Here is a 24,644-nt window from a genome sequence, read left to right as displayed (position 1 = left end):
ATGACTGGGCCCCAAAGTATGGATATGTGCGAGGCACAGTTGTTTTTATACATGCTGTGCAATTGGCCCGTGGGCTCTGGTTTGCTGGCCCCTGGTGTAGTTCAAGATCGAATCTGGATAAAAGGATATGTTCCAGTCTCCCCCTCCTTTATTTAAATTTGAGACAGATTCTGCTTTCAAGTTGAAAGTATTTTACCATCTGTTAGATAACCTGAGTGGTGCGATCTTCCTGGGTGCGATCACTGATTCTTTCGACAGATTTTAGGAGGATCCACCTTGTGCCCAGTGTGTGTTGGACGCAGGGGCTGCAGTGGGGACACTGGGTGAATTTCTCTCCTGAAATCCCAAGCCCCTCCCCCCACAGGGCCTGTGCCTTTCGGGAGACAGACCTTGCTACCAGTAGGAAGAGACTTGTGTTCGTAGAGAAAATACCAGCATGGATCAGAAGAACCACCAGCAAGTGATAACTGCTCTTTTCCTTTCTTTTTATTAAAACATTGTTTTAATAATCATTTTTCTTGTGGTAAAATATATATAACATAAAATTTTCTATTTTAACTATTTTTAAGTACATAGTTTTTAAGTGCATTAATTATATCCACATGTCGTAGCAACCACCACCACCACCACCACCACCATGCATGTCCAGGCCAGTTTTTGTCTTGTAGAACTGAAACTCTGCGCCCATTAAACCCTGATTCCCCATTCCCCATCCCATCCCCCTCTCCTGCCAACCACTAATCTACTTCCTATCTCTATGAATTTGCCTATTCTAGACATTTCATATAAGTCGAATCCTGTAACACTTGTCCTTTTGTGTCTGGCTTCTTTTACTTAGCATGTTTTTGAGGGTCAGCAATGTGTCAGACGTTCCTTCCTCTCTAAGGCTGCAGCCTCTTCCACTGTATGGATGGACCACGTTCCATTTGTCCATCACCTGTTGATGGACACATGTCACTCCACTGTGGCTACTGTGATCGATGCCCCTGTGAGCACTGGAATGTGGGAATCTGCTCGCCTCTGTTTTCTGTTCTTTTGGGCACACACCCAAAGTGGAATTGCTGGGTCCTATGAGGAACTGTATCTTATTGAGTAACTGCTTGTTTCCTTTCTTTGAGAGGTAACTTTTTCATTCCTTCCTCTTCAGGGAATAATCCGATGATCCCAGTAGAAAATATAGAAGGTCTGGTAGAACATGTGGTTTTGGTCCACGAATCCGTGGGTGAATTCAGCACACAATTTCTACAGAAACTGAGGCGCAGCAACTATGTAACTCCCAAGAATTACCTTGATTTTATTAACACGTACTCGAAATTACTGGATGAGAAAACTCAGTATAATATAGGTAAGACTTGGAAGGGGATGGTGAACAGAAATTGTCATTATTGACGAATAAACTCGGAAGGCTCCACGCTCTGATCTTTTCTTTAAGCAGACGTGTCTTAGCAAGAGGCACCTTCAAGACTGAGGCAGAGCAGGGCACACTGCCTCTCAGAGTGATTCTCAGTATGGGCAGGGCCCTGGCATGTTCCTATTTTTATTTTTCTGTGTTGGCCCATGAACTTTCCTAGCTCTAAATTTTCATTGCGTTAGAGATACTTGATGGCAGCAGTGTGCTCTGTTGTAAAATGCTTTTGAAAAATGCTCTGGTTGTTAGCCAAACGAAGGGCTGTTTTCAGAAATATATTCATTTCGGCTGCTGCCATCCCAATACGGCAGTGGACGCCCTGAAAGATGCTTAACATCTTAGGAGAATGATTCTCCCCCACCCCTCGTGAGCCCAAGTTGGATGAATCGCAGTGAGGCCACTGGAATGCTTGCCTGGACATGTTGGGAACAGCGCCCACCTTGGTGGTGAACACAGGTGTTCTCTGTCTGCAGCTCAGTGCAAGCGTCTGGAGGGGGGGCTGGACAAGCTGAAGGAGGCCACCATTCAGCTGGACGAGCTGAACCTGAAGCTGGCCGAGCAGAAGGTCGTGCTGGCGGAGAAGTCCGCTGCCTGCGAGGCTCTGCTGGAGGAGATCTCCACCAACACGGCCATAGGCGAGTGTGGGGCCAGCTCTGGGGGGGAGGGCACCCCCCCACACACAACAGGACCCGGCTCCGCCAGGGGACAGCCCCCGGTCGGCCCTGAGAGTGGCATCTTTTGACACTTCAGTTGCCATTTGTTCCTGAGTCGGTGTCAAGCCCCTTTAGTAAGCACTGAGACCCTACCATGTGCAGACCCAGAGCTGGTGGCTTAAGGATTTCACGGGCGTGGGAACGTCATCTCCCACCTCCCCTCCCCACTGCGGACACTCCACTTGCACCTGCTTGTCTACTGTGAAGATGAATCCCAGAGAACGCCCAACAGGAGATAATAGTGAATTCAATGTGCATTTATTGAATACCTACTGTAATCATGCCACCACAAAGCACCACCAGTTGGGTGCTTCAAACAACAGGCTTTTATTCTCACAGTTGGAGGCCAGAGGTCTGAAAAGAAGGCGTGGTTAGCAGGGCTGGGCTCCCCCAAGGGGAGGCTCTTTCCTGCCTCTTGCAGCTTCTGGTGGTGGCTGGCAGTCCTGGGCATTCTTTCGCTCATAGATATGTACTCCAGCCTCTGCCTCCATCATTGCAGGACCTTCTTCCCTCTCTGTCCCTTTGTCTTCACGTGGCCTTCTTAGAAGGACATAGTCATTGGACTTAGGGCTCACCCTAACCCAGTGTGACTTCATGTTAACTAATTCCAGCTACAAAGACCCTCATTCCAAAGAAGATAACATTCTGAGGTTCTGGGTGGACTTGAATTTCGGGGGAACATTATTCAACCCAGTACACCTGCTGTGAGCCAAGTCCTATTCTAAATGTTGGGGTTACAGCTCTTGGGGAGATGCTTACATTCTCATGAGTGGAACCAGACAGTCAGTGAGCCAGTAAGTAGATGAAATTTCAGATGCGATCACTGTCCTGAAGCAAATAATCAGAGTGATGAGATGGAGAGTGACAGAGGGGGCAGGCCACTTTAGGCGTCTTGGGTTTTGAGCTGGGCCTGAACTTACATAGGTCAAGGTGTTGAAGGGGCAGAGAGATCTCAGGGAGTCAAAACCCAGGGAGGGCAGCCCCGGTGTCCTCATCTAAGCAGGGCTGCTCGATGCCATGTGATATGGAGTGGCTGGGACACGGGTGGGAGGGTCAGAATTGGAGCAGCCGTCCTGGTGTTGGGACACGGTGTACCCTGAGCACTTCTGTTCTGGTGGGGACACCTGAGACCGCCATGTTGGCCCGAGCTCCATACATGCCCTGTGGCCCAGCAAGGACCCTCGAGGGCTGCACACTGCTTTGGCTCTGGTCCATCATCCCCACACCCGGTGGCTTCACTGACGTCCCCTTCCCCCGACAGCGGAGGAGAAAAAGAAGCTCGCGGAAGAAAAAGCCATGGAGATAGAGGAGCAGAACAAGATCATCGCAGTGGAGAAGGCGGAGGCCGAGACGGCTCTCGCCGAGGTCATGCCTATCCTGGAGGCCGCCAAGCTGGAGCTGCAGAAGCTGGACAAGTCAGACGTGACCGAGATAAGGTAATGGACGGCTGTGTTCAGTTGGGCTGGTCCAGCAGCGCAGCTCCTGACAGCAGTTATGACAGTCGTGGCCATTAGGCGTTAATGGAGCCCTGCCCTGTGCTGGTCCCTGTGCCAGACACTCTCCATGGTGGGAACTGTTATTACCTGAGGGAAGTGGGGCCCAGGGAGGCAGGCGGTTTGCCCCAGGCCCCGCAGCTGATAGGTAGCTGGGCCTGTGGCCTTGAACCCAGGCCGACTCACGAAGGAGACTGGGTTCCAGGGCAGGTTGTATAGGAGAGGTGGGGCTCTGTGAGTCAGCCCTCCTGATGGGACAGCCCCGAGGCAGAGGTCAGTGCCTGCTGGAAACAGCCCGGCACAGCCGAGAGAGCGCATGGGAGATACTCAGATCCATTTCTAGCCAAATGGCCTTGTGAGCAGTGGCGAGAGTGGGTCTTTAATGCGGCCCCCAGACATTTTGCAGATCAGTCTGTAAAGTGACTCATCTCCTGCAGCCAGAGGGCTTGTGTGCTGTCAGGAAAAGGGGCTGGTGTGGGGGGCAGGCGGGCTCTCCCCGCTTTGTCTCCCTGGGGCACTGTTAGCAGATGTTTAAGTTTAGCACCAGGGGTGAAGCCAGGAAGGAGACCATCCTGCCTGCCACTCCCTGACCTTTGCTGCCTGGCCCACACACATCTCCCCGGTTTAGGGTCCTCAGGGTGCCCATTCCTCACTCCTCAGCACGTCCTCATTTTAAGAAGGCGCTCCTGGCCCCACAGTCAGGTCTCGTGGGAAACGGGCTCATGTTCCCAGGCCGGGAGCTGACTCCGCCTCTTGGTTCTGGCGGCATGGTGCTGGTCCTCTGGGCTTCTCTTTTCCTCAGAGCTGAGCAGCGTTCCTTGTTGAGGCCATGTTCTTACTGTTAGTTAAACGTGTGAATTTGAACAGAAGGGTTAGCTGGTCCCAAGACAGGGGAGCTGAGTAGCTCTTGGGAGCAAGAAGTCGTTACTTCAGAGTTTTGCGGCGTGGTTCTAATAAAGGTGTCAGGATGGACGTTTTAACATGGCAATGGCATGCGTTGGAAGTTTAGACTGAGGTACCAGGCTGAGTACCTCAGAGCAGAGTAGAAATACCAGGCTGCGTTGTGGGAGGGACTGTCAACATCCACGCTGCCAAGGGAAATATCTGGCCACCAGGTTAGGTGAATTTTGGGTACCGCTCTCAGGTCAGCAGCATAAAAATATCGTGGAACAGAGAGTTGGGAAGTAATTTTAAAGGGAATTTATTTGGAGAGAGGGGGCTGTGAGTCCCTCAGAAAACCCAAGGGAGAGGGGGTTTCCATGGGACCACATGGATCGCTTGATATGTGTCCCCTGCAGTTAGATGGTGAGCATGTATCACCCCAAAACAGGTGTGAGACGGGTGCCTGAGAAAGCTGTGTGACCTTTGCAAAGTCACCTAACCTCTCTGTGCTGCAGTTTCCTCATTTGTAAAATGTGGATCATACCATGTTTCCCCAAAAATAAGACCTAGCTGGACAGTCAGCTCTAATGCATCTTTTGGAGCAAAAATTAATATAAGACCCAGTCTTATTTTACTATAAGACCCAGTCTTATATTAATTTTTGCTCCAAAAGACGCATTAGAGCTGACTGTCCAGCTAAGTCTTGTTTTCTGGGAAACAGTAATAATGGCCCCCACAACGTCAGGGTTGTTATGGACCATTATTGGAAAGAGCTCTCAGAACTGGGTTGAGCACAGTCAGTGCCATGTAAATATTATCTAGGACCATAGTTCCAACGTCAGAGTGACATGTTGTGAAAAGCTCCTGCCCCGTCCCCCAGCAGCTCAGCTCCCCTCCCCCGACTGGGCCGGTAACCGCTGCCATTCATTTCTCATATATCCATCCAGAGAGTTCTTATGCTTGTTCAAGAGACCAGATACACCAGTGTCTCTTCAGCTCCTGACTTTGGATTCTAGGGGTTTGCAAAACAAGGCATACCTGAGTATTCTTTTTTCCTTCCTTTTTTCCACGTTAATGATACACTATGCATATTTTTCTGCATCTTGGCTTTTCCCCTTCATAATACATTTTGGAGATCTTTTGCATGTGATGAATTTCCCCGATATTTTTAAATTGCCCATCATATTCCATTGGAGTGCTGTGCCATCCCTGATTTAACCAGCCCTCATATCTGAATCTTGAGCTTGTTTCCAGTCTTTTGCCTATCTTTGCAGCGTGGCAAAGAATAACCCTGACCATTCGTCACTGTGTACCTGGGCAAGTCCATTGGAAGAACACGTTTCCAGAATTGGAGTTGCTGGGTCCAGGGGTGTGTGCGTTTACAGTGTCCATGGCTGACGCCTTCTGTGGGAGGGGAACCAGTTTACACTCCTCTGGTAACCCAAATGCGCGCCTGCTTTTTCATACTCTCACCAACAGGGGGCACTGCTAAACATCTGGGGTTTTGCGTGTTTTGGAGATGAAAAATGGTATATGTGTAGTTTTAATGTACACTTACCTTATTATGAATGGAGTTGTCCTTTTTTTTAATAGGTGAGAACTGTGTGTAAAAGTCATGTTTATTTCCTTTTCTGTGAACTGTTTATGTGTTTTGCTCATTTATCTGTTGGATTGTTATTGCTGCTTTTTTTTTCTTATCCTTTTCCAAGGAATTTTTATATAATAGGGAAATTAGCTTTTTATCCACATGTGAGTTGCAGATATTTTTCCCAGTTTGTCATTGGCCATTTGACTTTGTTTATGAGTTTTGTGTGTCTTTGTGTTTGCCACATACAAGATTTTTATTTTTATGTGACAGATTTTAGCAATATTTTACTTTGTGGCTTTTCGCTATCATGTCATACTTAAAATGTCTTACAACTGGAAGATTGTGAAATAATTTCCCCATGATGTCTTCCTGTACTTTTATAGTTTAAATCTTTGATCTCATTGGGATTTTTCCTGAGGTTCAATGTGAGTTTGGACCCAGTTTTATTTTTTCCAGATGACTACAGCCTGGCTTTCTTTCCAGTCACTTGGTTGCTGAATATGATGAGTCAGCACTTATATCTGGACAATCCCATGACCCTTTCATTCTCTGCATAGCACTGCCTTTCGTGATGCTTAATCCCCTTTGCAGGAATCGTCAAATGTTAGGGCAGGAAGATTGGGAGTAGTAAAGATCAGAAGTGGATGTTTCACTGGTGTACAAAAGGCTCCCTTTGTGACTGGCTTGTGACTTTACTTCCCTTCTTTCATTCATTTGGTAGTCACTGGGTGTCTGCCACATGCCCAGCCTATGCTGGCGTGGGGTCTGAGCAGCGGTGAGCCAGGCGGGCAGGCTCCTCACCACATGGAGCCCACAGTCTGGGGGAGGCACAGGCCTTTACACGGGAAATTACCCAGGTTAGGCAGGAAGGAAAGACTGTGGATAATGGGGCGCCTGACCTAGGCTGGTGGGTGGGGAATCAGGGAAGGGAGTGACGTTTAAACGGGGACATGACTAGAGAGGAGAGATTCACCAGTTGTAGGATAGAGGCTAGAAGGAGGCCCTTCCGGAGGTTGGAAGGAGCTTGGCTCGAGGGAAAAGCAGACGGAGTGTTGGGTAGAGTGAGTGAGTGAGGGAGGTGGGGAGTGGGGTTTGTAATTATGATTTTCCTTCAGAGAAGGCAGCATGTCACCTCTTTCTCTCTCATCTCTATCTCTCACCCCTGGTTTCTTTTGTGATGGAAGGAAGGAATCATATGAAACAAATGTTCCATTTCCCAGACTTGCAGCCTCAGTATTTGGGACACCTCTGTCATCCGGCATTACCAAAGTGATGTGTTTGGATAAGCGCCGTTCCCTGGAATGGTCTGCACGCTGATAGCAGAGAACTTCACTTTCACAGACTCGTAGGATTTTGGCGCTAGAAGTTTTGGTTCCATTTCCCCATTTCATAGATGGGAAAACTGAGAATCCTGGACATTTCCTAACATTCCCAAGGGTGCAGGACCCTGCACTGAAGCCTGGGCTCTTTCTGTCTTGTATCTGAAAACATCTCGCTGATTCTTTCCTCCTCTGAAAGAGGAGGCCTGGGCCTGACCGTCAGCAATTCTAAAGAAAACCTTTGAAAAACAGTTGGCAGTGTTGCCTGTTTTTGTAGCCCCTAACCCTGGCAAAACTGCACCTTTCCCCAGTGACTCAGGGCCATTACTTTAATCATCGGCTTCACGCTGGAGACATTGCCCTGGCTTGTCCTTGTGCTGTGGCTCCCTCCCTCTGTCCTCTCTTGTCTGCAGGGAAGAGGGTGGGGGTTCCAGGGCCAGGAGGGGTGTGGGGTTTGCCCAGTGTAGGAAGTCTCCACACTGCTGTGCAGTAGGGTTCCCCCCCACCCCTGCCTCTCCCTCCCCTGGGTCAGTCTGGCCGCCTTCTGGAATGGCTGGACTCCTGCCTCACTCCCGCTGCTGCGCTGTGCTCTCTGGGGCCTCTGTCATCTCCTGTTCTCTCCTTTTTCCTTTCTTTCCCTTGCCTTTATCATTTCTTTCTGCTTCTGTCTGTTTGTTAGGCTTTGGGGTCTGCATGACTTGACGTGGCTCTTACCGACTGCCCAGCAGCGGGCAGCCAAGCAGCCAAGCAGTCCTACTGAGCATGGCTCACGGGCCGCCCATTCCTTCTCGGGTCTTCGTACCCACGCTGCTGTGCCTCCTCCTGCTCCTTTCGGGTTTCCAGTTCCCTGGAGGGTGGAAGGCACTGGACATCTGGGTGTTGGAGCAGCAGAGTGATACTCTAGTGTCATGACAGACAAAGAAAACAATTCATGGGCAACATAGCCTGGAAGGAGCCCAGGATGCAGGGACCCCAGAGCCTACAGGCTGTGTGGACACTGACAGGCCATCCAAGCACTCGAGCGCTCTTCTTCCTCTACGTAGTAAACGGAGATAGGCCAGTGATCATGATGACAGTAATGATGCTGGCTGCCATTTAGACTAAATTACACTCCAGGTGTAATTAAAAACAGTTTCTCAGGCTCCACCCTGACCTAGTGATTCCTGTGCTTGGGGGTGGCCTGCGTTTGCATTTTAATGACACCCCAGTATGATTCTGATGCTTGGTCACCTGACAGGTGAGCCCCCCCTGCCCTTGGAGAAGCTCACCTCGGGAGCCAGGTCCTCACTGGGACGCGGCTTCCTTTGCCACTCAAAGGTCCCTGCAGCATCTCCTCCAAGGCAGGACTCTGGGTCGAGCCATGTTTTCTGGAACTCGCATTCAGGCCGGGTGCTGAGCCACGCACGCTTCCCTTTCTTGCCAGGTCCTTCGCGAAGCCCCCGAAACAGGTGCAGACGGTGTGTGAGTGCATTCTGATCATGAAGGGGTACAAAGAGCTCAACTGGAAAACCGCCAAGGGTATGATGTCCGACTCCAATTTCCTGCGGTCGCTGATGGAGATGGATTTTGATGCGATCACCCAGAGCCAAGTTAAAAATATCAGAGGTGAGTGTAGACAAATCTTGGAATGGCCAGGGTCGTTCTCAGTCTGGCATCTCAGTCTCTGGGGCAGGCATGGAGAGCTAGGAGGGGACTTGTCGTTGGCAGACCCTCCCATTGTGGTCACATGGTGTCACTGTGGCCCTGCGGATGGAGAGGTGGAATGATTGTTCCCAGAGAAGATGGCAGCACTGCCACAGGACGCAGGAGGGTGGCTGCTGGCTGGGCAGGAGCAGCCATCGTCCCTGCTGAGTGTTTGGTGCCACAGTCACTCTGGTTCTCCCCGAGGAGATAGGACCTTCTCATTGGAACCCGCCCGGCCTTGTCTAATGCACATCTTGTCCCACGGGCATGATGGTGCCAAGAGTTGGTCTGACCTTGACTTCTCCTCTTGTGCTACTTTCCAGTACAGTCTTCTGTAGGTGCCTGGGGGTGGGTGAGGAGGGGGAGGGATGGCACCGCCCGTGGCCGCCCCTGGATCTTCAGTCGTGGAGCGTCTGCATTCTTCCTGCCTGACTCCTGACCTGCCCAGGTGCCTGGCCAGCAGGAATGATGACAGTCTTCGCAAAGGGCAACACGAGTCTAGTGTCACTGTTTATCTCGGTGGTTTGTTCAGAACTTGAATGCTCTTTTTCAGCCACTTAAAAGCAAAACTAAATGAAACACAAAGAATAACAACAGCTACAGAAACACAAAGAACTCTTTTTACTCAAGTATCAATTAGATAGGTTTCCATTTATGTGAAATTCCTCTGGGGGTGAGGGTGCAGGTGGAGGTGGTGGTGACCATGATGGCCTATGAATCCCAGTTAGCTGCCTGCTCTGAGCCACCTTAGTGCCCAGCTGGGGGTCCCCAGCATCATCCTGGGTCCCCAGGGCTGCTGGTCCCCAGGGGATGAGGGTGCTTGGGTCATAGGATGTCCTGGTAGCAGTCACCTGTGCCTCTCCCTCACCGTCTTAAACATCCTCTTAGGCAAACTTATTCGGGTTTGGACCCACCTGCCGTCCAAGGGAGAGCTGTCTGGGTCCTGCTCACGGTGACTGAAGAATAAGGAACTACTTCTACTTCCCTTGTCCATGGGCAGTTGGTTTCCCATTTTATTTCCCCAAGATGAAGCTCATTGGTCGTCGAAATCATTTGTCTCTGACTTTTAGTCCTCTTGAAGACGCTCAACACCACGACTGAAGAAATGGAAGCTGTGAGCAAAGCAGGCCTGGGCATGCTGAAGTTTGTCGAAGCCGTAATGGGCTACTGTGACGTTTTCAGGGAAATCAAGCCCAAAAGAGAGAAGGTACTGCCCATCTGTGAGACTCAAACACTGCCTCCCAGAGACCAATTTGGAGTCAGAATTAATGTGTCCACAGCTTTGCTGGAAGGATTGCAGCCAGGTTCTGATTTTAAGCTGCATGAACATTCTCCCCAATAAATAACCCCAAGTTACAGCTCTCACTTTGATGGGAATTGACAAAACCTAAATCTGAAAGATTTTCAGATTTCGTGTGAAAAGAGTATATGAAAGATGTTCAGAGTCATTCTCTGCGGGAAAAGCAGGGTCTCTCAACCTCAGCGCTACTGACATTCAGGCCAGGCTGGTCTCTTTTGTGGGTGCTCCCCGTGCACCCTGGACTCCGCCTCAAATGCCATTGTTCCTACGCCCAAGTTTCCACAACCAAAAATGTCTCCAGACGTTGCCATGTTCCCTGGGGGGAGTGGAGGTGGCGGGACAAAATTGAGCCCAGTAGAGAACCACTGGTTAAAGTGACATGTAGAGCCCACAACACAAAGAGAAATATAAGGTCAATACTGTCATTCTGAGCCATATTTTGACATTTATAATTCAGAATTCTATTACTCAGAAAACTTAGAACCCAATAGTAAGACCAGTGCTGTCGTCAGTGCATTCGAGCTTTTGAGGTTTTGACTTAGAACCAGTGTCCTCTTACTGTGACTTTAGTACACAGACATTAAGCCATTTGCTAATTGGATGTAGGACATCTTTATCTAATGGGATGTGGGGCTTTTGCAGCAAACCGTAGAATAGCGCTGTGGCATGTGGTGGCCCCCAAAAGTCTGAGCCTCGTTAGAAATTCAGGGTGGACATCTGGTTTGTCCCTACCGGGCTGCGGTCCTTTTCCCCACCGTCTGCGAATTGTCTTTACTTAGGTGGCCAGGCTGGAGCGGAATTTCTACCTCACAAAACGTGAGCTAGAAAGGATCCAGAATGAGTTGGCAGCGATCCAGAGAGAACTGGAAGCGTTGGGGAGCAAGTACGAGGCCGCCATCCTGGAAAAGCAGAAGCTGCAGGAAGAAGCTGAAATCATGGAGCGGCGGCTAATCGCAGCCGACAAGCTCATCTCAGGGCTGGGGTCTGAGAACGTCAGGTCAGCATCAGATCAGTGGCTCTGAGCAAAACTTGGTGGTTTGTGAGGGGAACATCACCACCACTAGTTCTCGCCATGCCTCTAGCCCAGGCTGTATTTTTGTCTGAAAACCGCGTGAAGAACTTCTGGTTTTACTCTTCTCGTGTTTAAGGTGGTTAATGGCCATTCTGTAGATTCTGTTTTTATTAGCTGTTGGGTATTGTTTACTACGTGCTCAGTCAGGGATAAGGTGGCAGTGCAGCTGTGACAGGGAGAAGCCAGTGGCCTCTGGCAAGGTGCGCAGAGTCCTAGGAAGCTGCTCCTTGGCGACCTTTAATCCTGAGTGCATTCTGGATGGGTCTGGAGGAGGAGCCACCTCTGTCACTGGGCACTTGTGGCTTTTTCAGTCCTGAGCTGCTTCTATCTTAAGTCGCTGGGGCTGTTTGATGCTTATGGGCAAGACCATTTGGCCATAGCTGGTCCACTGAGTCTGACAGTAGTTTCTAATCGGTATGGAAAACATAGGGGAATACTGTTTGGAAACAAACCATGTTCAATATTTCTAAAACCTAGAAGACTTTGGCCGTTTACCAGAAGAGGCCAAATGGAACACCCGCTTTCTTTTATCTTGGGTAGAATTTTGTCACCAAGCAGGGCCAGAGCTTATGAGCTGTGCTGGGCATGTTTAAAAGTTATTGATTAAGCGTTCTGAAACAATGCGATTAGTACTTAATAAGTAGCTTTGAGTTCTACAAACATTTGTCGAGGCCCCGTTAGATGCAAGGTTCTGCTGAGCCCTGGGGTTGAACCACGTCTTTCGAAACATTGGGTTCACAGGGAGACAGTTGGCAAAAGGAGCTGGCGATCTCTGTCTCTAAGAGAAATGTTTCCTGGCTAGCCCCATTAGCATGGGTCAGGCTGGTCCTTCGAGAATGTTCCTTGCCATTGTGCTGCAAGGGAGCCGCTCACCGCAGCCTCCCGTCCTGAGGCAGGTGGCTGAAGGATTTGGACGAGCTCATGCACCGGCGGGTGAAGTTGCTGGGGGACTGCCTGCTATGCTCGGCGTTCCTGAGCTACGAAGGCGCCTTCACGTGGGAGTTCCGTGACGAAATGGTCAATCAAGTGTGGCAGCGCGATATCCTGGAGCGGGGCATTCCCCTGAGCCAGCCTTTTCGACTAGAAAGCCTGCTCACAGATGATGTTGAGATCAGCAGGTGTGTGCGACCTGAGCCAGAAGGACGAGGGGTGCCTCTGGCTGGGGCCCACGTGGGTGGCCCCCTGGTGGGGCCTGGCACTGGGTGCAGCCGACTTGACTGCACAGAAATGGTGGAGTGTACTGCAGATCCAGCTCCCAGACCCTGAGGAGGGTTGAGTAGTCTAGGATTGGTAGATTGTTCCAGAAGGCCTGTCCTACCACCCTTAGCCCTTGGCTCACAACATGGCACATCCCTGTCCCTTCCAGGTGGGGCTCGCAGGGCCTGCCCCCCGACGAGCTGTCCATTCAGAATGGCATCCTCACCACCCGGGCCAGCCGCTTCCCTCTCTGCATCGACCCCCAGCAGCAGGCCCTCAACTGGATAAAGAGGAGAGAAGAGAAGAACAACCTTCGGGTACGGCCGGTGCCCCGCTTAGTGTCCTCTGCCCCACCCCCTGCCCCTTCTCCAGGCGCAGCTGGCTCTTCCCACCTCCTGTTCCTGGCATTCCCACGCTCTAGTAATGCCCAGCTGGAACGCCACCGCCCTGAGCCCACCCTGAGCCTAAGCGGAGCCCCCACCCCCAGCCCACCTTGTGGAGTCTCGAGGGCAGGATGAACCACCTAGCTTTTACTTTGCACTTGACCTTTGCATTGCCTCTGAGGCTGTGAGCGACTTGAAGGGAAAGATCATGCATTGATCATCTTGGTGTCCCCTACGCAGTATAGGGCTTGGTGGCCTTAGTTGCTGAGTCTCTTTTTTTGGAAGTGTGGGGGAAAGGGTTTGATTGAGATATAATTCACATACCACACAACTCATCCATTTAAAGCGTACAGTTCAGTGGGTTTTTAGTGTATTTACAGAGTTGTGTAACCACCAGAATCAATTTTTATCACCTCAAAAGAAATGCTATCTCTGTCAGCCATCACAATCCCTCCCAATTCTTCCACCTCTAACCCCAACCTCTGGCAATCACTAATATTTCCTTCTCTGTAGATTTGCCTGTTCTAGACATTTCTTGTGAAAGGGATCATAATACGTGGCCTTTGGTGTCTGGCTTGTTTCACTCTGCATCATGTCCTGCAGGGTCACTCATGTTGGAGCAAGTGTCAGCGCTGCATTTCTTCTCATGGCTGAGTGACACTCCACTGGACCGATGGACCGCATCCATCCATCAGTTGATGGACATGTGGCTTGTTTTCACTTTTTGGCTGTTGTGAATAGTATTGCTATGAATGGTTGTGTATAAGTCGTTTTGGGGGACATGTTTTTTCAATTTTCTTGGGTGAAATTGTTGGGGCCCAATCACTTTTTGCTGAAATAATTAGCAAACCGTGATTTTAGGTTTTTCCTTTCCCTTATTTTTTCTGGTCTTTGCTCCCAGGTATGTATATGCTGTTGGGGGAAGCCTGTTTGTGTTCCAAACTCGGGAATGTGTGCCTCTAAAATTCACAGATAGCGTACGACACATCTTACCAATGCAGCACGTCCCTCGGTGTCCCTCTTCCCTCAGCCTGCCAGGGAGCTCTGAAATGGCCAGCCCACTCCTCGCCCCCACTCCTCCTCCCATGTGGCCCTCACAGAGGGAAGATTCCGTTTCTGGGGACAGAAAATCAGCATAATAAAACGGAGTGGACAGGAAGGGGAGAGGGCAGCCGCAGGGGACTGGAATAGAGGGAGACTTTTTCAGATGTCTTGAGGACAGATATCAAAGCTGTCATGAGGTTGGAGGGAAATGCATAAAAGGATTAACACGAACATTTTTGTGGGCTCTGTTTGGATGCCTTTTGCGGTTTTGGGAGAGATGTAATGAACTTCATAAATACGCTTGGCCGCTGAACTATGCTTTTTGAACGAGAGACTCTGCCGAGCCTCATGGATTTCTGGTTTTATGTGGTTTACACGCCTTGCGTCTCTCCCTGTTCCTCCTCCCTTCTGGCTCCCTTCAAGGTTCAGACACATCCGGTCCCCACTTCCAAGGTATTTTCCCCTTCCGTTTGGCAAGTGGGCTGACCCTGCGCACCTGCCTCCTCACCCTCCAGGTCGCTTCCTTCAATGACCCCGACTTCCTCAAGCAGCTGGAGATGTCCATAAAGTACGGGACCCCCTTCCTGTTCCACGATGTGGATGAGTACATCGACCCCGTGATTGACAATGTCCTGGAGAAGAACATCGTTGTCTCCCAGGGCCGACAGTTCATCATCCTGGGAGACAAGGAAGTGGACTACGACTCCAATTTCAGGCTCTATCTGAACACCAAGCTGGCTAACCCCAGATACGGCCCGTCTGTGTTTGGGAAAGCCATGGTGATCAATTACACGGGTAAGACTGCAGCGCCGCACCGGCAAGTTAGGGCGGTCGCCATGGAGACCTCGATCTGAGATCAAGGACAGACATCATGTCATTCAGCGACCCCAGGTCGTTTTCTCATAGGCGCATCTTAACTGGTCAGGTCTACGTGCTGCAGCAGTACCTGGGGGTTATGTGTCTTGAGGAGCGACTGAGTCTGGGCCGGGGGCTCAGATATTCCCGCCTGGAGGGAGGGGTGACCTCTTTCTTTCCATGGGGGCAGAAGGTGATCCTGTATTCTTTGTTGAAATATATGACATAATTGGGGATTTCCCCCATTCTTCTTAACTGAATTCTGTCAGGAATTGAAGGCCATTTCTCGAATTTTCTGGGATTGCCATGCAGTTTCTTCAATATGGGGAGCCCTGGATGTTCATTTGGTGCATCCGGCCACCACTCTGTAGAGCAGCAGCTCCATTTTCTTCTGACATTTTCCACCTTGTGGCTTTAGAGTGATTTTGGCAGGAGCTTGAGTCGTCAGGTTCCTGAAATGCTGGCCGGGACCCCCCTCGGCTTGCGTCAGGCACAGCTGCACAGACGAGAAGATGCGGCGACCAGCTTGTGAGGGCCTCCCCCTGTCCCCACAGTCACACTGAAGGGCCTGGAGGACCAGCTGCTTAGCGTGCTGGTGGCCTATGAGAGGCACGAGCTGGAGGAGCAGAGGGAGCACCTCATCCAGGAGACGAGCGAGAACAAGAACCTGCTGAAGGATCTGGAGGACTCCCTCCTTCGGGAACTGGCGACCTCCACGGGGAACATGCTTGACAACGTGGACCTGGTGTACACGCTGGAGGAGACCAAGTCCAAAGCCACTGAGGTATCAGCTGCATAGGAAGTGCACGGAGCCAGGAGCCCACCTCCTCATGTGCTCCAGGAGAAAGTCAGACTCGTGATCTCAGGGCCTCAGGCGTGGTCGGTCCCGGGTCTTAGAAATGGAGGGTTTGGGCTGGGGGTGGGGGTGGGAGGACATAAACCTGTGCTGTCATCAGACTCAGGCTTTGGGTCACCTGGGGGTTTGCCTGATGAGGAAAGGTCACCTCTATTGGGCTGTGCTATGGGGAGGGGAACCCTAAAGGTGTTCCCAGGGTCCCTTGTATATCAGGTCAGCCTCGTTCAGTTGAGAATAATAGAAAACCCAACCCTACTTGGCTTAGGTCAAAAGGGAATTTATTGGCTGAGAAAAGAGAAAAGTTCATGATGGCTTCCGGTGGGGCTGGATCCAGGACTCCAAGCGTATTCTCAGGACTTGACTGCTTTGCATTTCTGGGCTGGGCCTTCTGCTGGGCTGGCTTCACTCTCTGCCTCCCATGGAGCCAAGCTCCCCTCACGGTCTCTCAGACAAGATGGGTCTGGCCTCATGTCCCCTCAGGATCAAGTCCAAAGGGAAGAGTGAGAATCTTTGCATGTCCCTATCATGAAGGTCCTGAGTCACTTAAATCACCTACATGCCTAACCCCTCACAGTCCCATGGCCTGGGGATGCTATGCGTCGATTGGTTGGGCCTGGGTCACACGCTCCTCTCCTGGAGTTGGGGTGGAGCACCCCTATATGGAACGGAAGGCGGAAGTTGTGAGTGTCCAAGTAAGTCAGGGACTGTTGTTAGAGAAGGGGACACGGAGTCACGGGAGTCAGCTACAAATGTCCCGCACATCTCGCGAGAAGGGGATGCCCTGCAGCCCAGGTGAGTGCTGTCTGGATATCTTGGTTGCCCCTCCCACTCCCGCCGTCTGCCTTTTATTTTCTTGCCCATGTTAGTCTTCCTGGTCATGGGTCTTAAGTCTTCCTGTTTCCATGGAAACACGCACCTTCCCTTTAGGTATCAGAGAAGCTCAAGCTGGCAGAGAAGACAGCTTTGGACATCGACAGGCTGCGGGACGGCTACCGGCCGGCCGCCAGGCGGGGGGCCATCCTGTTTTTCGTGCTATCTGAGATGGCGCTCGTCAACGCCATGTACCAGTACTCCCTGAGCGCCTTCCTTGACGTCTTCGGGTTGTCCCTTAAGAAGTCGCTGCCTGACTCCATTCTTATGAAGCGATTAAGGAACATCATGGACACACTGACCTTCAACATCTATAACTATGGTTGCACAGGTGAGCACCTCCTCCCACTGAGTAGGACAGGGATGCCGTGTGCGCGTGTGCTTCTGGGTCTCGTGTGCAAACTTCCTCTTTTCAGAAGGACACTGGTCAGACTGGGTCAGGGCCCACCTCTAGTGGCCTCTCTCTAGGTGCGTCACCTTTCTAAAGGCCCTGTTTCCAAATGCAGTCACATCCAGAGGTCCTTGGGCTCAGGGTTTCAGCATACGGATTTGGAGGGACATAATTCTGCCTGTACCAAATGGGGTACAGGGCTCACTTAAGTAGCCAAGCCTTCTAACACATAGGAAGTAGAGCTGAAATCCCAGATTTTGACTTACACAACTTTTTTCCAGGAAGGCATTTCTTCTGCTAAAAAAAAAAAAGACTAGTATTTTGCTTCCTCCTATCAGTGTAGAGTCTGTTGATGGCATGTGCTTTCTCTACCATCAAGACTGGCTCGCCACAACCAGCAGCCCACATCCGGCCCACTGCCTGCTTTTATAAAACACGTTTTCTTGGAACACGTTTGTGTACCCATTTGTATGTATATATATTGGGCATGACGTGTAAATTGGGCCCAGAGTTTTTACACTCAGACAGCCGTGGATGTCAGGCGCAATGAGGGTTCAAAGCAACCGTGCAGTCTAGGTGTTTCATTTCCCTTAAATTCAAGCACATTGTGCATAAGGAACTCAGTTTTAAAAGTGATTTTATTTTTAAATTGTCAATATCCATCTATTTCTCTTTAGGGTTGTTTGAGAAGCACAAGTTACTCTTTTCTTTCAATATGACAATCAAGATAGAACAAGCAGAAGGGAGAGTCCCCCAGGAAGAATTAGCTTTCTTTTTAAAAGGTAATGAATTTGCCTCATTTCATTCTTTCCAACTCACTTGACCCACACTGCATATATATGTAAGTTTGTTCATTCAAACAAACAACAGAAATTCTCCTTAAAACTCGGCTTCCAACAGCACTTCGTTATTAAATGTTTCGATTGACAATTCCAACCTCAGAAATGGTTCTGGTTTGACTCGGAGCAGCCAGTCTCCACCTACAGGCTGCTCTGAGGCTGGAAGCCTCGCTGAGTGGCTGTTTGGAGCCACAAGCGATGACTCGGGAAGCCCACACGTGCTTCTCTTCCCAGTCCTCTGTTTCTAGCAGATTTTTCCCCAAAGCGAGAAAAGTCTAAGTCCAGAGCTGCCTCCTCCTCCTGGTGTGCTGGTGTCGGCTATTGACTCTTCTTCTGTTGTGATTAGGAAACATTTCCCTGGAGAAAAGCAAACGAAAAAAGCCCTGTGTCTGGTTGTCCGACCAGGGATGGGAAGATATCATTCTTCTATCAAAAATGTTTTCAGACAACTTTGGGAGTCTTCCTGATGATGTTGAGAAACATCTGTCTGTCTGGCAGGAGGTGAGCTCATGTTGTCTTTCTTCTCCTTCCCTTCCCTACATGTCAGTAATTTCCAAACGTAGACAGTAGCCTAAGTCCTCGTAAGTGAGAAGATACTCCTTTGAGTGATCCATTCAGAGTGTAACCCAGTGCCCTCTAATTCCCTGAATGGAACTCTCCTTTATCTAGCTCAGCTAGCTTTGTGGGAGAACCATCCATCTGTCCATCCGTCTATCCATCTGTCCATCCATCCATCCATCCAAGAAATATTTATTGGGTGCCTACCATAGACCATGTCCCTTGATGGGTGCTGGGGACTCAACAGTGAATAACAATCAGACCTTCCCTTCCTGGAGTGCATAGTTTTGGGGGGTAGAAAGTGGCCTGACTAGAAGTGGCCTTGATGTTCATACTTCTATAGATTTCATCCTTTTACAATGGCTTTTGGGGCCTGTCTCATTATACCATTAGGATCTTCATGTAAAAATGGGGCCTGTCTCATTACACCATTGGTGCCGCTATGACTGTCCTTTGCTCTTCCCAGTGGTATGACCTGGATTCGCTCGAGCAGTTTCCATTCCCCTTGGGTTACGATAAAAACATCACCCCTTTCCAGAAGTTGCTTGTTTTGCGCTGTTTCCGTGTGGATCGGGTGTATCGGGCCGTGACTGACTATGTGACTGTAACAATGGGAGAGAAGTAAGTGCGTTGTTTGTTTGCTTGGCCCTTTCTGTGAGGTCGTCCCCACAGCCGGCAGTGGTTGGCCGGCTCCAGAGAGAACTGTCACAGCCCCGTCTTGGAGCATTGTTTGATAGCCAGTGCTATTCAAGAGACATGTAATGATGTAATGTGCGCGACACAGGGAATGTCAAGTTTTCTAGTAGCCACATTCAAAAAGAAACAGGTGAAATACATTTTAATAACATATTGTGTTTCACTCAATGTATTTAAAATATTATTTGAACAAGTAATTGAGATACTTGTGCGTACTTCTTTTGGTATTAAGGCTTTAGGCTCCTCTGTGAGCTCAGCACAGCTCAGCGGACGAGCCACAATTCCATGCTCAGTGGCCACGTGGCTCGAGGCCACCTGACGGACATTGTAGCTCCAGGATCGAGTGCGAAGCCAGACAGACAATTTTAGTTGGCAAACTAGTATGAGCTCATGGCCGGGAGGTGATGGCAATGAGGGTATGAAGCTGGGTGGGGACGGTGGCACCTCAGAGAGGTCACGTCCTGGTCAGCTGTCCTTCAACTCCCAGTGGCTGATACTAGGTGGCAGTGGGACCCAAATACTCTGACTCTTCAAAAGCAGATACAAATTTGGATTTCTCCCAATCCTTAGGTGCTGGCAGCTAAGTTTTTGGACATGCCTTGGAGCTGTCACTGGGGAACCTGTGGGTTTTGTGCTAAGGGGACGTCAACCCGGAAGGCTGGCCAAGAGGCCGCCCGTCAGGAGTCACCCAGCTCTGTACAGACCTCCTAACGCCCACATGGTGGACCGAGCTGTGCCAGAGGAGTGCAGAGAGGTGCCCAGCACTCAGTTCACCATCCAGTGTGCACATGTGCACAGGAACTGGGTTCTAAAACGGGGAGGGGTGTGCGAGCCGCTGGAGCAGGGGGCTCCTCCCAGGGTGCCAGACGCAGGGAGGAAAGCGCTGGTCAGAGGGGCCGGCTGACCTGGAGCTGACCTGCAGGGTACCTCCTAACTCAGGGTGAGTGCTTCTTTCACCAGGTACGTGCAGCCCCCTGTGATCAGCTTTGAAGCCGTCTTCGAGCAGAGCACTCCAAACTCGCCCATCGTGTTCATTCTGAGCCCGGGCTCCGACCCTGCCAGTGACCTTATGAAACTAGCCGAGCGCAGTGGTTTTGGGGGAAACCGCCTCAAGTTCCTGGCCATGGGTCAAGGTCAAGAAAAGGTAATTTGTTGTTGGAAGGAATAAGCTCTAAATTGGGGTGAGGTCCCCGACCTCTGTTGGGAATCAGGCTTCGAGCTAATAGTGCCGCTGCACACGTGAGCTCGACGCGTTTGGGTCTACGGAGCACGAGTCATGCTAGGAGGACGATAGTAGCGTGTGCAGTTCTACTCCCGCCGCCCTCTGACAGCCCACCCCGCGGGCCCTTTGCTCATACACTCATCTCCTTCTGTCCTAACCACACCCCGCCGCCATCAGGGTTGTCACTGCCCCAGTGGTACAGCCCAGGAAGTGCCTCTGTGTCAGAGGAGATGGAGCTCGTAGGGCCGAGTGCAGCCACTGAGTGCAAAATGCTCCCTCACCTTCCAGGTTGGGACCAGCCCAGCGGACACAGGCGGCCTTGAAGGAATTCTAAGATTGTGTCTTCAAAGGGCCCTCTGTAGCTCCTGGATCACCGGCTTCAGAGGGGTGGGCCATCACTTTTGGGGGGCTAGGAGCGGGTCTCTGGGCGAGCACGGGCTTGGCGTAGCTTTGGAACCAGCTCTTCCCTTCTCTCCCCATTGGTGCAGCTGGCTCTGCAGCTGCTGGAGACGGCGGTGGCTCGCGGGCAGTGGCTGATGCTACAGAACTGCCATCTCCTGGTCAAGTGGCTGAAGGACCTGGAGAAGTCCCTGGAGAGGGTCACCAAGCCCCACCCAGACTTCCGCCTGTGGCTCACCACGGACCCCACTAGGGGCTTCCCCATCGGGATTCTGCAGAAGTCCTTGAAGGTCTGGTTCAGGACAAACACCGACATGCCCACAGCCCGTTCCTCAGTTTACCGGCATTTTGCTGTGCATGTGTGTGCGCACGCACGCCTGTGTTGTGTTAGAAATAAACCTAGGATGTGGTTGGAATCTCATGGACACCCCTTCCCAATTCCATGTCTCCCTCTCTCTTTGGAGATAAGCACTGTCCCGAATTGAGTGACAATGATTGGGTGACAGTTCAGACTCCCGGGCCTGTCTGTACCACTTCTGGATGAACCCGAACAATGTCTCCATTAGTTTCCACATACTTCACATTGATTAAACCTCTTATCGCTCATCCTGGGCCCACCCGCAGCCTGCGGTACTCTAGTGGGTTTTACAGAAGGTTCCAGTGGCTCACATGCCCCATTTAACTTACTCTCCCGAGAATTTTGGGGGAACGGTTTTGTCATCTGCTTGTGGGGCAGGTTGAGGGAAAACATAACTGCTTTCATTTTACATTTGAGGACCCCACAGTTCAGAGAGAGGTTAAAGAACCTTCTCCGGGTCCTTTGTTGAGCAAGTGGCATCGTGAGGACAGCACCTACTTCTTAACTTCTTCTCCTGGGCCCTTAACAAGAGACTGGCTATTTGAGGAATAGGCCAGACGGCTGCGTAAGGAGGAAGGAAACACCAGGAAGTCTCCGTTCTGCATGCCCTTCAGAGCTGTCTATGGGTCTGCTGTTTCCGTCACCGTCTCCTCCTCGTCTGACAGGTTGTCACAGAGCCACCCAACGGGCTGAAACTCAACCTGAGAGCAACTTACTTCAAGATCCCTCATGACATGCTGGAGCAGTGTCCACACCCTGCGTTCAAGCCCCTGGTGTACGTGTTGGCGTTCTTCCACGCGGTGGTGCAGGAGAGAAGAAAGTTCGGGAAGATCGGCTGGAACGTGTACTACGACTTCAACGAGTGTGACTTCCAGGTCAGGGCACAGCGGCGGCTGGGTCCCCTCAGGACCCTCCCCGCTGGTGGCTTGTCCCGTCCCCTCCCGCCCGTTGCTCTAAGTCGGCAACAGCGGAGCTGTCCCTGCCACATCCTCAGAGGGCTCAGAATGCGGATGGCTCTGTGGGTTGGAGTATAACCAAGCCTGTTCCTCCTCCTTCAAGGTCTGCATGGAAATTCTGAACACGTACTTAACCAAAGCCTTCCAGCAACATGACCCTCGGATCCCGTGGGGCAGCCTCAAGTACCTGATTGGAGAGGTGGGAGTGTCGTGGGGGACCCCTGGGGACACCTCCCGGGCTGGAGCAGGGCTGGCCTGGTGCCCTGTGCGTGCCCTCGGTGCCCTCGGGTGACTCCCTCCTGCCCGCCAGCCCCGCGAAGGCCCCTGGGTCCCAGCAGTCTCCCAGTGTCTCTGTCCTGAGTCAGCTCCATCCACACGGAGTTCCGGGTTCCTCACTGCGGGCTCGGCTGCTCTGGGGTGGGCAGTCCTCCCGGCCACGCCTTAGGCTCCCGTCCAGTGGATGTGCAGGTCCACTGTGGGACCACGACTGTACACGGGTCTCACAGCTCACACAGTGGCAGACATCACCAAGTCCAAAGACAGGAGTGGCTGCTGGCTTCTTCGGTTGTTCTGTGTTACCGCTTGTTCACTGTGTTTTGAGACTTTGCCCATCGTGCACTGGCTTCCAGCACTTCCTGAGGGCCCCGTGTCCCCTGGGCTCTGAGTGGTAGACAAACCTCCTGTATACAGTGGGTCAAAGGTTATGCAGTCTGCATGGTCTGAGCAGTACTGTGGCCAGGCCGGCAGGATGGCACCGAGGGCACGCGGGTTTGCCCCGGAGCCAGCCTCGGGGTACCCCCAGGGTTCTGGGGCCCAACCAGCTCTCAGCCCCTGTACCTTCAGGTCATGTATGGAGGACGGGCCATTGACAGCTTTGATCGGCGCATCCTGACCATCTACATGGATGAGTACCTGGGAGACTTCATCTTCGACACATTCCAGCCCTTCCACTTCTTCCGGAATAAGGAGGTGGACTATAAAATCCCTCGCGGTGACGTCAAGGAAAAATTCGTTGGTGAGGTTTCGCAGACACCAGAGAGGATCCGAAACACCTTTCCTCAGGGGGGCCATGCAGCTCGGCTGTCCTGTTTTCCCTGGTTGGTTTGGTGGCTCTTCCGGCCCCTCCTGGGGGGCTCCGTCGCTGGTGGTGTAGTCACCTGTGAGGGGGCCTGATGGGCTCGTCCTGGCCTCAGAGCTGACGGACTTAGTTCAGGTTTCCTGTCCTGGAATGGTGGTCGATACATCCGATTCTGCCTGGAAGGGCCGAGGGGGCCTTGGGAAGCTCCCTGAGCTGTTTTCATAAAAGACAGAGCTGGACTGGGCGTGCTGGTGTAGAGTGTTCATTGAAAACGTGTCACCCACCGAGCAGTGGAAATGAGTCTTGCGTGTCTGGGGATGTTACTCTGGGGGCCCCTGAAATCGAGGGCGGCATGACGTGTCACCTGTCTGTCCTCTGTGACTCTAGAGGCCATCGAGGCCCTCCCGCTGGCCAACACACCAGAAGTGTTCGGTCTTCATTCCAATGCCGAGATCGGCTATTACACTCAGGCTGCTCGAGATATGTGGGCTCACCTACTGGAGCTGCAGCCCCAGACAGGTAAGGCGTCCCGTGGAAGCTGCATTCATGTGGTTGGGGCCCCGGGGGTGGCACCTAGTGTTTCTGTTGGTCCTGAGAGCTGGCACGTTGCGGTGTCTTTCCCAGACCGGAAGGTGCAGGTGCCCTAGGCCCACACTCGATGCCCTGCTCTTCTAATGTGTCCTGGTTTCAGGGGAGTCCAGCAGTGGCATCAGCCGAGATGACTACATTGGCCAGGTGGCCAAGGACATAGAAAACAAGATGCCCAAAATCTTCGACTTGGACCAGGTCAGGAAGCACCTCGGGATGGGAATGTCACCCACGTCGGTGGTGCTCCTGCAGGAGCTGGAACGCTTTAACAAGCTCGTCGTCCGCATGTCCAGGTCCCTGGCCGAATTGCAGAGGGTAAGCTGGCCTGGCAGACGTGCAGTTGTCCCCTCCACGTGCTGCCTGGGCTCCCTGACCACCCTCGATTCTGTCCGCAGGCCTTGGCTGGAGAAGTTGGAATGAGCAGCGAGTTAGATGATGTTGCCAGGTCCCTTTTTCTCGGGCAGATCCCTCACATCTGGAGAAAGCTCGCCCCTGACACCCTAAAGTCCCTTGGAAACTGGATGGTCTACTTTCTGCGGCGGTTCAGCCAGTACACGTCGTGGGTAAGTGAGAAGTCGCTGTCTGGTGGCCACTTTGAGGGGCAGCCCGGACCCCGTGTGACCACCCCAACCCCTTCTCCTACCCAGCGCGACCTCTGGAGCAGTCGCTCGGGCGCTCTAGAACTGCTCTCTGACTCTACCCGTATCTTTTCGCCTTTTTTTTGTTTTTAAGACTTTGAAGCATAACACACAGCGTGATTGGTTCCTCTAAGCGTCTGTCTTGGCAACGGTTCCATCTAAGTACCTGCAGGCCCCCTCGTTATTTTTAGGATACTTCATTTTACAGAGACCCCGTGGCCTTACCTCTGGTGGATGTTTAGGTGGTTACCATCGTTT

The 24,644-nt window shown here is 51.6% G+C and overlaps 1 protein-coding gene across 1 annotated transcript in view; it reads left to right on the top strand.

Annotated features, from left to right (window-relative positions):
- Nucleotides 1-24,644, top strand: part of DNAH10 (dynein axonemal heavy chain 10) — a 125,750-nt gene that overhangs the window by 87,468 nt on the left and 13,638 nt on the right. Inside the window, exons 55-76 of the mRNA XM_081037124.1 lie at nucleotides 1,148-1,345; nucleotides 1,882-2,043; nucleotides 3,383-3,557; nucleotides 8,827-9,008; nucleotides 10,157-10,293; nucleotides 11,166-11,383; nucleotides 12,355-12,576; nucleotides 12,825-12,972; nucleotides 14,598-14,877; nucleotides 15,492-15,721; nucleotides 16,721-16,994; nucleotides 17,732-17,836; nucleotides 18,240-18,394; nucleotides 18,918-19,072; nucleotides 20,108-20,291; nucleotides 20,858-21,058; nucleotides 21,792-22,001; nucleotides 22,186-22,281; nucleotides 22,926-23,097; nucleotides 23,548-23,679; nucleotides 23,852-24,063; nucleotides 24,144-24,311. Of these exons, the coding sequence (XP_080893250.1) occupies nucleotides 1,148-1,345; nucleotides 1,882-2,043; nucleotides 3,383-3,557; nucleotides 8,827-9,008; nucleotides 10,157-10,293; nucleotides 11,166-11,383; nucleotides 12,355-12,576; nucleotides 12,825-12,972; nucleotides 14,598-14,877; nucleotides 15,492-15,721; nucleotides 16,721-16,994; nucleotides 17,732-17,836; nucleotides 18,240-18,394; nucleotides 18,918-19,072; nucleotides 20,108-20,291; nucleotides 20,858-21,058; nucleotides 21,792-22,001; nucleotides 22,186-22,281; nucleotides 22,926-23,097; nucleotides 23,548-23,679; nucleotides 23,852-24,063; nucleotides 24,144-24,311 (4,016 nt within the window). The remainder of the gene's footprint in view (nucleotides 1-1,147; nucleotides 1,346-1,881; nucleotides 2,044-3,382; nucleotides 3,558-8,826; nucleotides 9,009-10,156; nucleotides 10,294-11,165; nucleotides 11,384-12,354; nucleotides 12,577-12,824; nucleotides 12,973-14,597; nucleotides 14,878-15,491; nucleotides 15,722-16,720; nucleotides 16,995-17,731; nucleotides 17,837-18,239; nucleotides 18,395-18,917; nucleotides 19,073-20,107; nucleotides 20,292-20,857; nucleotides 21,059-21,791; nucleotides 22,002-22,185; nucleotides 22,282-22,925; nucleotides 23,098-23,547; nucleotides 23,680-23,851; nucleotides 24,064-24,143; nucleotides 24,312-24,644) is intronic.

Source organism: Rhinolophus hipposideros (genome assembly GCF_964194185.1).
Source record: "Rhinolophus hipposideros genome assembly, chromosome: 24".
NCBI classification, from domain to species: Eukaryota; Metazoa; Chordata; class Mammalia; order Chiroptera; family Rhinolophidae; genus Rhinolophus; species Rhinolophus hipposideros.
The sequence above is the reverse complement of the archived record's forward strand: the minus strand, read 5'-3'. Positions and strand labels throughout refer to the sequence as shown.